At 48.3% G+C, this 14,309-nt stretch overlaps 4 protein-coding genes across 6 annotated transcripts; 3 read left to right on the top strand and 1 right to left on the bottom strand.

Annotated features, from left to right (window-relative positions):
- Positions 1-2,246: 2,246 nt before the first annotated feature.
- LOC112873828 (GDSL esterase/lipase At5g33370-like) lies at positions 2,247-3,987 on the top strand. The gene is made up of 3 exons (XM_025936908.1): positions 2,247-2,508; positions 2,616-2,986; positions 3,111-3,987. The coding sequence occupies exons 1-3, from the start codon at positions 2,280-2,282 to the stop codon at positions 3,600-3,602; spliced, it is 1,092 nt and encodes a 363-aa protein (XP_025792693.1). The 5' UTR covers positions 2,247-2,279; the 3' UTR covers positions 3,603-3,987.
- A 190-nt stretch (positions 3,988-4,177) lies between these two features.
- LOC112873829 (F-box protein PP2-B11-like) lies at positions 4,178-5,345 on the top strand. Its single transcript, XM_025936909.1, has one exon. It carries the CDS (start codon positions 4,366-4,368, stop codon positions 5,263-5,265), a length of 900 nt encoding a protein of 299 aa, XP_025792694.1. The 5' UTR covers positions 4,178-4,365; the 3' UTR covers positions 5,266-5,345.
- A 4-nt stretch (positions 5,346-5,349) lies between these two features.
- Positions 5,350-6,498, top strand: LOC112873830. Its single transcript, XM_025936910.1, has 2 exons — positions 5,350-6,066; positions 6,140-6,498. The coding sequence occupies exons 1-2, from the start codon at positions 5,588-5,590 to the stop codon at positions 6,297-6,299; spliced, it is 639 nt and encodes a 212-aa protein (XP_025792695.1). The 5' UTR covers positions 5,350-5,587; the 3' UTR covers positions 6,300-6,498.
- Positions 6,499-7,663: 1,165 nt separating this feature from the next.
- LOC112877821 (two-component response regulator EHD1-like) lies at positions 7,664-12,983 on the bottom strand. Of its 3 annotated transcripts, none has more exons than XM_025942189.1 (6): positions 12,888-12,983; positions 12,141-12,251; positions 11,126-11,278; positions 10,438-10,797; positions 10,262-10,338; positions 7,664-8,272 (listed from the first exon to the last, which is right to left on the bottom strand). In XM_025942189.1, the coding sequence occupies exons 2-6, from the start codon at positions 12,244-12,246 to the stop codon at positions 7,952-7,954; spliced, it is 1,017 nt and encodes a 338-aa protein (XP_025797974.1). In that variant the 5' UTR covers positions 12,247-12,251; positions 12,888-12,983; the 3' UTR covers positions 7,664-7,951. The 3 variants fall into 3 exon arrangements, with proteins under 3 accessions (XP_025797974.1, XP_025797975.1, XP_025797976.1); XM_025942190.1 differs by having other exon boundaries at positions 10,262-10,332; XM_025942191.1 differs by having other exon boundaries at positions 10,438-10,779.
- Positions 12,984-14,309: the final 1,326 nt, after the last annotated feature.

Below are 14,309 nucleotides of genomic sequence, written 5' to 3'. Positions count from 1 at the left end.
CATGATCATCGATGACGAGCGTGATACCGATTTGGACGAGATCTATAAGACAGTTGCGTCCAATGTCGGTCCGGCGATCCACAACGATGCACCACCAAGCCTAGTTGCTAGAATTCAGATGGACACCGAGATGAGGGACTCACCGATGTATGCACAGCTCCAGCAGGATTTGGTTGAGCATGTGTGGGCACATAGTCATCCTTAGATTTATGTAATTTTTTTATTTATTATGTAATTTTTTATTTATTATGTAATCGGTAACTTTTTTTAGTTGAATAAAATTTATTTCTTAAATTTTTTGCATATTCGAACAAAGGAGGTTGAAATAATTAAATCTGGAAATGAAAAGCTGACGTGGAGGAGAGAGAAGTGAGAGCTGACACTATAGCCTCTGTATTGGAGGGGTGGAGTGAGAGTGGGGGTGAGAGCTGACGTGGCGGGGCGATATCTCCCTCCGCGACTGGACTCAGCCTAACCTGAGGCGTGGCAGGTGATGGTCGGCAACGAACTTAAAGTTTGCAACGAAATCTGTATTTCTTTTTTTTGTTGGGACCATGCGCAACGAAGGGGGTATCTTTACGAAGGGACATCAAGGCATCATGCCACCACCACCAGACGCATATCGGTGCTACCCTGGCGCTGGCGCGTCCCTGTCCGCGGCCCGCGGGCGACGCGACGTCTCGAGCCAGCCACCGGGAGCGAGCGAGCAAACAGGGCGGCTATATAGCGGGACCATTCAATGGCATGAAAATTGGGGGCGCGATTTTGGAGGTGCAGGAACAAGGAGAGCTCCGGGGGCAGGGTGTGTGCGGCCACTCATCGGGCACGCACTGCTCCTGTGGTTCCTTTGTCTTTGCGGCCAGCATGCCAGGGACCTCTCGGACTCCGAGACCGGCGGATGCAGCTACGTTGCCGGCGGCGCAGGCACAATCTGATGATACTTGCATGCCGTGATCTGCTCCAGCAGGTGACAGAGACTTCTAAGTGAAAGTTCCAGAGAAGCCGGTTTGCAGTTTGATCATCCGCACACCCGTATCGGTGTATTTCTTTTACCAGCTTCAGGTGGCTTCTGCTGGGATCTGGGCTGGCCATATCCTTGCCTGCTGGTGAAAAGGGTGGTTACTGGTTGCCAACTTGCCATTGAGAGGTCTGGTCATTCGTATCCTGAGGGATAGCCGATAATCTTGAACGGCCTTTCCTCTCTTCTAGGCAAGATCCAAGGCAGGAGCAGTAAGTAGAGCACGGCACCCTCGTTACCTACGTATAATGAAATTAGAACGATCTGGTGCTGGTTCCTTCCAGAATCAAAATCCGTGAACGTCTTTTCTTTTTGAAGACCGTCAGTTCAGGTGGTGCATGCAGCCTTCATTCAGCTTTTAATCAACTGCCGTGGTGGCTCGTATAAATCGCCAAGCAGCGCAAGAATTGAAGGGCCTCGTCTACCTCTTACTCCCGTCCTTTTAACTCATGTAACATCATCAGCACAAGTGAGCAGATTTACAATTAATCGAGGTTAATGAGTTCGTACGAGTGATCAGCTGTATGTTCGTACATATAGGAATGAGATGAACACCATATGTACGATGGTTTATAACTTAGTATGGAGTAGGGGTTATGGAGGGCTAACTATTCTTCCAGTGATATGTGTCTCAGTGATATGCGACGTGCCTATCGAGAGCAAATCACGTGTAGCGACTTTAATTTGTTATTAGTCTCGTATGCTGGTCCAATCTTTCAAACACGCTCACAAGGTAGGCTGCGTCGGTTTCGTGTATGCGAGCATTTCCATCGATATATTGAAAAAAAATAGCTAGGCAAATAAAATGACAGTATCCGTATCCTAAACTTTTTATCCATCTCAACGCAACGATGGCATGATGCATCTGGTTCGAGAAAAAAAAAAGAATTACTCTACAAACAATTACATCCTGATTTACACACGCCGAGAGGAAACCAATGTGAAATACACATACCAGTAGTACACCAGTACTGTACTAGTAGAACTCAATGCTAGCTGATGGAATGACAGGGGAATGGGCGTGCATGAACGTGCCGGCAGCAGCTTTGGAGGTTTATGAATGAACTGTGCATGCGGAGGGCGGCGGCGCGGATCTAAGATTGTGGCCCGATTAATAGTACGTCCCGTCCGATGCCACCATTCGGCCTGCAGCCTCCCGCGAGCTAGCGATGCCAATGCCACATATATATAACCATCGAGGTGCATGAAGGCAGCCATGAGTGAACACTTCACCCATTCCAAGGACCAATCGCCTCTGACGATGAGCGCCTGTTTCTTGGCGAGCGTGGTCGCCCTGCTGGGCTTGCTCGCGCGGCCGTCCGAGTGCGCGCGCGCCTTCTTCGTGTTCGGCGACTCGCTGGTGGACAACGGCAACAACAACTACCTGATGACCACGGCCCGCGCCGACTCGCCGCCGTACGGGATCGACTTCCCGACGCACCGCCCCACCGGCCGTTTCTCCAACGGGAAGAACATCCCCGACATCATCAGTACGTCGCCGTCGCCGTCGCAGCTAGCAGTTGTAGGGGCTTGTATGCATGTGGTGCCGCCACGCTAACCTGTGTATGCCGCCATGTCGTCGTCGTCGTCGTCGCAGGCGAGCACCTCGGCGCGGAGCCCACGCTGCCGTACCTGAGCCCCGAGCTCCGCGGGCAGAAGCTGCTCGTCGGCGCAAACTTCGCGTCGGCCGGCGTCGGGATCCTGAACGACACCGGCATCCAGTTCGTGGACATCCTGCGGATGAGCCGGCAGCTGCGGTACTTCGGCGAGTACCAGCGCAGGCTCCGCGCGCTGGTGGGCGCGGCCCGGGCGCGGCAGCTGGTGCGCCGCTCGCTCACGCTCATCACCCTCGGCGGCAACGACTTCGTCAACAACTACTACCTCGTCCCCTTCTCCCTGCGCTCCCGCCAGTTCGCGCTCCCGGACTACGTGCGCTACCTCGTCTCCGAGTACAAGAAGATCCTCATCGTGCGTACTAGGAGTAGTACATGGGCTCGCTGCTGCTACTTGTTGTGTTATATATATATATATATATATGTATGTATGTATGTATAGAATCGACTGCAACTGACACGTATGTACATGCACGCAGAGGCTGTACGCGATGGGTTGCCGGCGCGTGCTGGTGACGGGCACGGGCCCCCTGGGTTGCGCGCCGGCGATCCTGGCGCAGCGGAGCCGGAACGGCGAGTGCGCGGCGGAGCTGATGCGCGCGGCGTCGCTGTTCAACCCGCTGCTGGCGCGGGCGCTGGAGGGGCTGAACCGCCGGCTCGGGGCCGGCACGTTCATCGCGGCCAACGCGTTCCGCGTCCACTTCGACTTCGTGAGCGACCCGGGCGCGTACGGGTTCGCGACAGCCAAGGTCGCGTGCTGCGGCCAGGGCCCCCACAACGGGCTGGGGCTGTGCACGGCGGCGTCGAGCCTGTGCGCCGACCGGGGGCGCTACGTGTTCTGGGACCCGTACCACCCCACGGAGCGCGCCAGCCGGATCATCGTCAGCCAGTTCATGCGCGGGTCGCTCGACTACGTCAGCCCCATGAACCTCAGCACCGCCCTCGAGATGGACGCCAGGCTGGGCGCCTGATCGGCACCTGACACGACTGGTGGTCGTGCAAGAGAAGCAGGAGCGGATGACGTGTCAGCCCGAGAATGGCTGTGTACTGCATGTGTAGCGTATGCACACGCAGAGGCAGGAGAAGCTGGAATTGGAATGAGCAATCGTCGTGAATAAAAATCTCAAGAGTTGTTCTGCAATGGAAAAAAACAAACACAATTCGTAGGTTGAGACCCGACCCGGGCCACCGAGCGGCCCGCGGCCATGGTTGAGCCGCGCGGTTTGGGCTTTGCTACAGTTACGATTGGGCCACCTGACGTGGCGGCGGCCCAGTTACTCGTGCGATCATTCTCGGTCCTCTTTTCTGTTGTTTTCATATGCTCGTCCGCTGGTGGTACCACCCAACATGCACTGGTTTTGGTAGTAGTTAGTTGGTAGCCCGTCCCTCTCTCTGAACCTGAATCTGGTGAGGCCGATGGCGTCAGCAAAAACTGGCCCCGGCCCAGTGAGCCCGGCGCAACGTGCAGGGGCAGTTTGGTATCTTGGGGGGCGTTTGGTATCTTGGGGGGCGTTTGGTAATTGCTAGAGTATCTTAGCGTCACCTCATCCAATCGCTCCAGCTTGCTTGAGAAACTCCCCGACGGCCGCCACCGCTCGACGACCCCCGCCCGCCGACGAATAGGAGTGGATGAACCTTGCCGCGTTCTCTTTGTTAACTCCGGAGGCGAAGCTGCAATAATTAGCGTCGCATCATCCACAGGGTTGGGTTAGTTACTAGCTGCGCGCGGCGGCGATGGCGGAGGAGGAGGGGAGCCGGCACCGGCGGGAGACCCGCGTGGGCGACCTCCCGGAGGCGTGCCTGGCGCACGCCATCGCACTCACCTCCCCGCGCGACGCCTGCCGCTGCGCCGCCGTCTCCCCGGCCTTCCGCGCCGCCGCCGACTCCGACCACGTCTGGGGTCGCTTCATCCCCGAGGACCACCGCCGCGCCCCCGTCGCCCTGCGCCCCGCCGCCGCCGCCGCAGGCCGGGCCGACACCAAGAAGGACGCCTACCTCGGCCTCTGCGACGGCGGCGTCCCCGTGGGCGGCGACGGCGGCGGGTGCAGGCTCTGGCTGGACAGGGCGAGCGGCGCCAAGTGCTACGCGCTGTCGGCGAGGAGGCTCAGCCTGCCGTGGGAGGACGGCGAATTCAGCTGGAGATGGGTGCCACACCCGCTCTCCAGGTTTGGTGAGGTTGCGGAGCTCATGGACTGCACGTTCCTCGACATCTACGGCCGGCTCCCGGCCGCCGCGTTCACGCCGGCGACCTCCTACGCGGCGTACCTGGTCTACGGCACGGCGCAGGGCCACCGCGGCCTGAGCTTCCCGGACCAGGAGACGGCGGTGAGGTTGGGCGGCCGCGCGCCGTCGTCCGGGGCCCTGGCGTGCCGCCGCGCCGTGTGCCTCCGCCCCGACGAGGCCGAGGCGCGCAAGTTCTGGGGCGCCGGCGTCGTCGCCCCTGATGGCGGAGCCGAGGAGCCGAGGCTGCGGGGTGACGGGTGGTGGGAGGTGGAGATGGGGCGCCTGCGCGCGGGCGAGGCCGGCGAGCGTGTGGCCCCGGGCGAGGAGGTGGTGGCGAGCTTCGAGGTGCTCGGGTCCTACCCCAAGCGTGGCCTCATCGTCGAAGGCATCGAGTTCAGGCCCCTCCAGTAGTTTTGGCTTGGACTGTAACAAAAAAAATTTAATTTTACTCTTTAAAATTTAACCACAAAGCAAAACTAATTTACTGCTCAGCCAGCCGCCAGGTCCCGTGAACCCGGGCTACCCCGCGCGGCCGCGTCCCCCGCCAAAGCCGCTTCACGAGATCGCAGCTGGCGTACGTGCGCCTCGCCTCTCCCCCTCTAGACCTCCCCCCATTCTTGGCAAACGCAGCCTCCAGCCCTTCGCACACTTCTCCGATCCCCAATTAAGCGAGCCAGGCCGGCGAGGCTGCGTGCCGTGGGTGCATGCGGCATCGTCGGCCGGCGGCAGCAGCATGGCTCTGATCGACCTCGGGCGGGGCGGTGGCGGCGGGCGCGGCGCGGGCGCGGGAGGCGCGCCGGCCAAGCCGCGGCTCGTCATGATCGTCGCCGACCCTGGCCGCGAGTCGACGGCGGCCATGGAGTGGGCGCTCTCCCACTCCATCGTCGAGGGCGACGACATCCTGCTCCTCCACGTCAACATGCCCCACCACACCCACAACGGCGCCGCCGGGCCCTCGCGCTCGTCGTCCGGCGGGACCGCCGGCTCCCCGATCGCGGCGCTCCTCGGCGGGGGCGCGGACGGCGGGGATTTCATGGAGGCCATGCGCGCCGCGTGCAAGGCGCGGTACCCCCGCGCGCGGGTGCACGGGACGCGCGTCGAGCCCGCCACGGAGGGCCGCGAGGCCAAGGCGCAGACCATCCTCGCCGAGTCCCAGCGCCGCCGCGTCGAGCTCCTCGTCATCGGCCACCGCCGTCTCTCCTCGTTCCTCGGGTAAGCACACGCCAGCCTTCTTGTAATGTAACCACCGTTCCCGATCTAACGACGATGCATGCTCATCGATCAGGTTGAGAAGCTCGAGCGGGTCGAGCCGCGCGCATGACAGCACGGCGGAGTTCTTGATCGAGCATAGCAAATGCCTGTGCGTGAGCGTGCAGAAGAAGGGCCAGAACGCCGGCTACCTGCTCAACACCAAGACCCACAAGAACTTCTGGCTCCTAGCATGAACATACAACATGTACTCGGTTCGTTCAGCTTCCATTCATGGCGGATTGGACTTGCTTGTCTTCAAATTAGATGCCGCGCACGTGATCGCACCATGGCATACCATGCTTGCTCGATTAATTTATAAACAATTAGATCAGCGCTGGCTTTGCATTGTTCGTGGTTCGCCCTTTTTTGTATTTTAATCACTCTCTCGATCAGCTCGGCTAATGATGCGTTGTGCACATACGTACATTGAGAGAGCATCCACCCCTTTTCCTGAACACTATGAATTGTGCATATGCACAGATGGGGCATCTTCAAAAATTAACTCTTTAGGTAAAATTTTGACATATTAAGCCAAAATATTACAACAACAACAGTATGCACACGTGGATAACATAAGACGTGCAGACATAAGAAGAGAAACACTGCGTTTACAGTCTCTAAAAAGCATGTTCTTCAATTTGAACTTTCAGCTCAAAGAAACTAATAACATGTCAAAGATTCCAATTTTTCATTGCAAATATGAATAAAACACTCTAAGAATGGAAAAGAGGGATCTTAGTTTTCAAAGGTTTCAATTTGCTAGACCTTATTAGAAGCTTTCACTTGGACAACATGCATTACTCAAGACAAACAAAGGATTCTGGGTCCCAGTATTCACATTACCAGGCTGCGGTGCTGGTACTCATCTATTTAGAGCATTTACAGCAGATTACTCATCTTTCATATCCTATATATTTTCTCTCTCCATTGCTAATACCATATTTTGTATTTTTGGTAGTGAGTGCTATAGCATATTACTCAATGGATAGGGTGGAGGGAGCAATCCCCCTACATTTGAGCAAGAGGGAGGTGTATTTTAATGATTACCGAAAACTTTTTGGTATTGGCAATGGAATTGGTAATCTGCTGAAGCACCTCCTATTACCAAAAGGACAGTTTTTTAGTATTGGGGAGAGGTATGAGTAATCTACTGGAGATGATCTTAGGTATCTGGACATTCCAATGCATTTTAGGAAAAATGATGAATAAAGGACTGCAAAATGATTGATGAAATAATTGAGAAGGTTGGAAATGGAAATATTTGTCTTCAGGCTGGAGATCAGTGCCGATCAACTTAGTTTTATCTAGTTCGAAATTGTTTACTCTCTTGTTCTTTGGTCCCAAGGGGAGTCCTTAAGAAAATATAATGTTTTCAGATCAAGGTAATTCTTGCAAACAATCAGCATAAAAAGAAGTATAGATTAGTGAAGTGGGATTTTTGTGCCAACCTAAGTAACAATAAGGTGAGTTGGGGTCTCAGAATCTAGATATCCAGAATGAATGTTTGTTGAGCAAGCGGCGTTATAAATTTGTGCAATGAGACATGTATTTGGCAGGATTTGTTGAGAAACAAATATCTCAACAACAAAACTATCGGACAGATAACAACAAATATTTTCAAGTGCCGGGCTCTGTTGTAGCGCAGTGAAGACAAAATGAGTTGATCATTATTCCAGTGTGCCGAACTATATCTACAGACATAGCAATGCAATACCCATATACTTCTGGGGAGATAAAAGTGGCTCTCGGCTATTATTCAGGATGTACTTCTGTACACAGGCACATTGTATGCTTATTACTTATGGTGTTACTACTGTTCCTGGCAGGCACGCTGTTAGTGATAGAATCACTCTGCCTCAAAGTTCCATAGATATGTTGTTGTTTCAGATCCCTGTTTTTCTGAATCCCATCTAAAATCCTGAAAACATTCGGGTGAGTAGTTGTTTCGTTCTCCCAGAATACATTCTGAGCCACTTGAGAGGTCGTCCTTGGGCAAAGAGTAGTCTGTGATCTCCATGCATCCATCTTGATCAAAATACAATGAATTCGAAGAACTGTTGAGTTGGGTTCTGAGAATGCTTGATTCATTATTGGGATACCCCGACGATGAAGGCCTGTCATCTTTGTGCAATGCTTGAGTTGAATTTCTTAGGTGAAGCCTGTATTTCTGCATCAGTTTTAAAGAAGAGTTTTCTGTCTCAATATATCTGCAAACAACAGGCCGGCTTCTCATCACGATGCAGCAAATCTATAGAACGGATGACATTTGAACTAGCTTAGCACATGAATGCATTTTACAACCTGATCCGTTTGCACTTCCTAAACCACACTTGAAGAAACTCTGGTTGTTTGAAAACACGAATTTACACAAGCCGATACTCCTTCCCTCCAAATTACAGTTCATTTTAGATTTATCTGAAGTCAAACATCTCTAACTTTGACCAGCAAGTTTACAGGGACACTATTCATAAGATCCAATGAGTTTTACTATTAAATTGATCATGAAAAATATCTTGATAATGCATTTGTTTGGTACTTTAGATGTTAATATATTTTTCTACACTACTAAAAAAGAATTTTTTAGGAGCGGGTAAAATATATTTTTGGGGCGGTTGCGGTACCGCTCCTAGTTCTCACCCCTATTTCTAGAAAATGAAAAAAATTGAAAATAACAAAATTAAAAAAAATTGCAGCCAACCAGCTACCATCACAAGCCCCTGTCCTATTAGTTATAATTTTTTTTATGAAATATGCACACTTGCATCACCCAAGGTTCAAACCGCATATCTCAAGCCTCGCACGTACCTTCCTGTCCACCACGCTACACAGTCACTTTTGACTCTATGGAATATGCTATTCTTTTATATTAACTCTGAAATTGATTTGTAGGGGGAGTGACGCCATCATCCGCCCCTAGAAATACGTTTCTAGAGGCGGTGATGCCACCACCCACCCCTAAAAATATTTTTCAATTTTATTCCAAAAATTTATTAAATCTTTTCAAATATCAAAACAAATTGAAAAAATGAAACTTCTACACTGTGGTTATTGTGAACTATAGATAAAAAAATATATCAAGTATATTTTAGTGTATATAAAGGTTAAGATTGTTGAAACCTCAAAATATGACTTGAGCTGTATGAGATACTATATAGTCATAGCCATATGTAGGTTCATAATAATTTTTTGGATCATTAAATTTTATTAAATGAAAAATTTATAAACTACAAAGTTTTAGATCCCGTCATTCTCTATAATTTTTATATAAAGTTTGACTTTATTCGAGATCATATAAAAAAGTTATGAATTTTTTTGTGTGCAACCATTTTAGGGCTGGATTATGCCATCACCCGCCCCTAAAAATACCTTTTTAGGGATGTGTGACGCCATCACCCACATCTATGCCACCATTTCCAGGGACGGATGGTGGCATCACCCGTCACTAGAAATGCTATTTTCAGGGGGCAGCTGATGCCACCTGCCCCTGAAAATGATACCCATTTGCAGGGGCGGGTGACGGCATCACCCACCCCTAAAAATATTTTTCTAGGGACAGAGCGGATGTTATAGTAACCGCGCTCCATTTGCATGAGCGGGTTACCTTTTGATCCGCCCCTGGAAAAAAAGCAGGGCGTCCCTGCAAATTATTTTTGTAGTAGTGCTATAAACTTGATCAAAATATAAGATGTTGGACTTAGGATAAAGCTAATTGAATAGAGGAAGCAAGTAGGTGACAGCCTAAAAAACTGTAAAATTTATATGAGTTCCTATGATGCTTTATTAGTAATCTCTTTCAAGATCAATAGCATGTGTACCCGGTCTATGCATATGTAAAAATCTAGAGCCCACAAGTCAATACTTAACGCAAACTAATTTGACAATATGGAATTTTATTATCATATCACCAACAGAATGAGTGATGTTAAATGCCTATATAGTTATCTAAGTGGATGCTCATGGCCTCAGCGTGCATTACTTTTTGCTTAATTTTATCACGAAATCAAAAACTAATAAAATTGATCAAGGTATATATGTAGATGAATCTGATAATTGCATTTTATCATGTGTTGAGATTGATATTATGGATTGTTAACGAGGTAGAATTTGTCATGGACAACCCTAGGCGATATATTTGTCAGAATGATGAATTAATTACCTGCAGGTGGCTTGCGACTTGCTCTCTTGTCAAATGTTTAACCTTCATTATCTCCAGTATCTTCTTTGGAACTGCCTCTGCAAACCAAGTGATATACCAATCACCACAAACAAATACGGATCGGAGGTTAAAACGAACATCGCTTAAAATTAAAGGAAATGAGACCGAGCACTCACTGTCTGCTCCCAGGGAATTCACAGCTGCAATGAATTGGCGGTGCAGCTGCATAGTCCAGCTGAGCCTTGACTTCCTGAGGTCCCGTATATCTGTGACCGTCCCGTTGTTCCCTCTTATCTCACTGTCCAACGTCGCCGTGGCTTCTTCAGTGATTCCCATGGCTCGATATGACAGCTGATGATCGACATGTTGTTGAGCATTGCTGCACTTCCTGTGCTCCGCCCCAAAAATTTGCTTCCGGAACACATGCTGCCAGATGTTCTTCAGTTCTTCAATCCTCGGAGGCTTTATCAGGAAATCGGAAGCCCCGTTGGTGATGCACTTCATCACTGTGCTCGTATCTCCGTTTGAAGACATTACTGATCATTAAGATGAACGTGCGTATGGAAAATTTTGTAAATAAATACACACTGATGAAATTCAGCTGCTAACCCTTCACCCGAACCAGAATCTTCACTAAAGCCGATCATCAGCCAGCTAACGCCCACACAAATATGTAGAGTCTATTGCACTCATCGTCTAATAATCATGCATAGAAGTGAGGGTAATGGAGAGAGGTTATCTGGTTCAAGAGAAATCAGAAAGAGGCCAGCAACATATATACATGGAGAAGATAAATTAAACTAATATTGCATCTATTTAATTTAGGAAACTATATAAAGAGAGAATAGAGATAGAGAAACTTACTTATGGTAGGGATGTCGAACTTTGAGGTGACTTCTTGCAGAATGAGTAAGCTGTCTTCAGTTGGAAAGAACAAATCGCAAATGATGAGGTCAACAGTTTGCTGGTTGCCATAGATGGAGGACATTGCTTCTCTAACATTATTATATATTGTAACTGGAAGAGAATGATGACACTAAAGTATGTCAGAGAGTATCATATATATGAGTATATATGTATGAGTGTCGAACTAAAACGGTCATTCTGAACATTAAATCTATTGACATCCTTACTTAATTCTGCAGCTGCGTTATTTTAATACATATTATTACCTATGTTTTCGATTTGGAACATAAATAATGTTTCCTAATAGAATAAAAATTATACGCATGCTCTGTTATTGTCCAAAATACTAATAAATGAAGACTGTTATTTTATACACATTCAAATGCAAAGTTCATGAACCCCAACTGTAGCACCAAGTGCTATTAGGATGGTACGAAAACAAACACATTAGCAACTTTGTTCTGATTTGGTCTTTTTACTACTGAACCTTACAAGTCTGATTCAGAAAAATAAACAGAGAACGCACAGGGCTTTCAGCCTTTGTAGATGGAGAATATGCTTATTAGACATTCTAATATTTATTTGTACTTTTGAGTTCGATATTATAGTTGAAATTCTGTTGTAGTACGTATTGGAAAAAGGGTCCTCTCTCCTTTTACTATATTTCATGCAGTTTCTTTTTGAAACCAATACACAGATGTAAAAGTACAATGTTTCTATATGAATGGTTTAAGAGCATCTATAGAGTAGATATTGTTGATCAGAGTAAACTTTGACTCATATTGCATATATGTTCTACAAGTGAACCTAGGGTTTTATCTGGAGGCCTACCATGAAGTTGGGTTTTGATCAAAATATAGTCTTATGCATTAAGATCTAGCTTTAGCCAGCATGATATTGTAAAAATATACAACTTAAATAATTTTCGATAATCACGATATATATATGTTAATAGACATGCTGGATGTATTACCCTTGTAGCTGCACTTGATAAGTAGTTCTTCCATAACCTTCAGGTACGAAGAGTTGTTATCGATAACCAGGACTCTTAGCCCAGAAGGCCACAGCTCGTGGTCCATTCAACCTAAATAACAGAAGGCAATTTTTTTTCTGCATGTTAGGAGTCATGCATGGTGTGCTGATTAACTTGGCAGCTTAGCTAACCTTTAGTCTAACCTGCCCTTTCTTCTAGGCGCGCGCGGCACATCTATATACCATTCACATTCTTTTAGAATATACGTATAGTTCACTAGCTACCACCTGGAGTCTAGGAATCAAATATGCGAAACATGATGCATGCGATTATTCAATAATTATCGAAAAAGCATGAAGCTTATTAACTGCACCCATTGCAGTTAACAAGATCAGCAGCTATAGATATGCCTTCCTTTATTAGCGAAGTACTATACACATATGAATCAACCCACCACTAATGACACTCAACATGTCTGTATCCAAAGCATCCCAAATTGGCAAAGAAAAAAGGATCGATGGAACTAAACACAAAATCACCCATATGCCTCTGCTTGCAAGCTAGGTGAACTAGTAATTTGACCAAAAATATGTGCATGCAACAACTAACCACCTCCATATGTATATATATGAGAGGCATCACGCATGCACTTGGTATCAAGGGGTACGATATCTATTGACTGCAAACATATATAGGATCGGAACACATCATTTTTCACATGCGATATTGAAGGAAGCATGCACTTACCAGTGATCACACAATGGTCTAGCTAGCTAGCGACGACTGAGGCCAGCGTGCGTGTATGGCTATGTATATGTATGTATATGCTGGTAGTTTCTGCTCCAAGATGGTCAGTTAGAGGAATACACATAATTGCAAAGCCATGTGCGTGTATGGAGATGAGAGATCCCGGCCGTAGATGCATGAGGTAGAAGGAAGGAGAGGGGTATATATCAATCAGCTCGAGAAGACTGTGGACGAGGGACGGCAGCAGGGTGAGGGTGAGAGAGAGAGAGAGGAGGCAGGGAATCGAAGCTTTATTTGGCAGTTGGAGGCAGACCAAATCGAGGCGCCCCACGTGAAGCTCTCCTCCTCCACAACCTTAACAACCCTAACGTGCGGCGGTGGGAGGCCGGAACATATGCACCGGGTCGCCGTCGGCGATGAGAGAATAATCCCTCTACACCCCGCCGGTGGTGGTAGTGTACGACGTAATACTACTAGCTAGGTCACGACGCCACCATGCATGTCTCCCTCATCAGCTGGGCTAGCTGGAGCGCCCGGGCCCTGCCGCCGCGCTTTCTTGTGTGGCCATGTGATGATGTGAACAAAAGAGAGCGGGTGCTCGCGACACCGGCGACGGCGACGTCTCGTCCATCAGGAGGGTATGTGATGATCAGGGCGGGAGAATAAGCTAGCATGCACACCGCTTGTTCACCAAAGTGCATCAGTATCTACGGCGACGATATGGACGGCGCTGCATGTATATTTTTATGGCGCCGGATAATCGAGCTCGAGCGCCGCCGAGTTTATATGTTTGTTTTGCTGTCAAATTGGAGTATATAGGTGAGGCAACCATCTTTCGTTGAGCAATACCTTTGCTAATATTATAGGTCAGCTGGTTAAACAAATAATTAACTCTCGGTCAGATGTCCAAATTAATTAAATGGAACCGTGATAGACGGCATTGTCACAATTAATTTAGTAATGCCTAGCAATATATGTACATTAGAAATTATTAAGTGCAGAACTAGGTCATGCGCGAACCATCAAATTGTGAATAAAAGCTTTGTTGAAACATAATTGCCACATAAAAATTTAGCCGATAAGATTCTTTATGGTGCAACCTCTACCAAGTTCGACTCCTTGCCTATGACTCGGTACGGACGCTTGCGTTTTTCTAATTATTCTAGAAATTAACTAGTTCTATATTCTTTCCATGGTAGCTGATGTGTTAGTCAGCAAGGCACATGTAGTAACTTCATCAATGTCAAGTTATATGCACTTAATTCGCAATGGAGTGTGCATGGTTAGCTATAGAGCAATTATGATTTTATTTCTATAATAAAAATATGTATTTATATTCTGTCCCCACACTTTTACAGAAGGGGACATCGATCTATCCTTCATTAGTTCCGACCAATTTTAGGCTCGGGACTAATGAAGGCA

Source organism: Panicum hallii, chromosome 9 (genome assembly GCF_002211085.1).
Source record: "Panicum hallii strain FIL2 chromosome 9, PHallii_v3.1, whole genome shotgun sequence".
In the NCBI taxonomy this organism is placed as follows: domain Eukaryota; kingdom Viridiplantae; phylum Streptophyta; class Magnoliopsida; order Poales; family Poaceae; genus Panicum; species Panicum hallii.
Note: the sequence above shows the minus strand (reverse complement) of the source record. Positions and strands in the feature narration are given on the sequence as shown.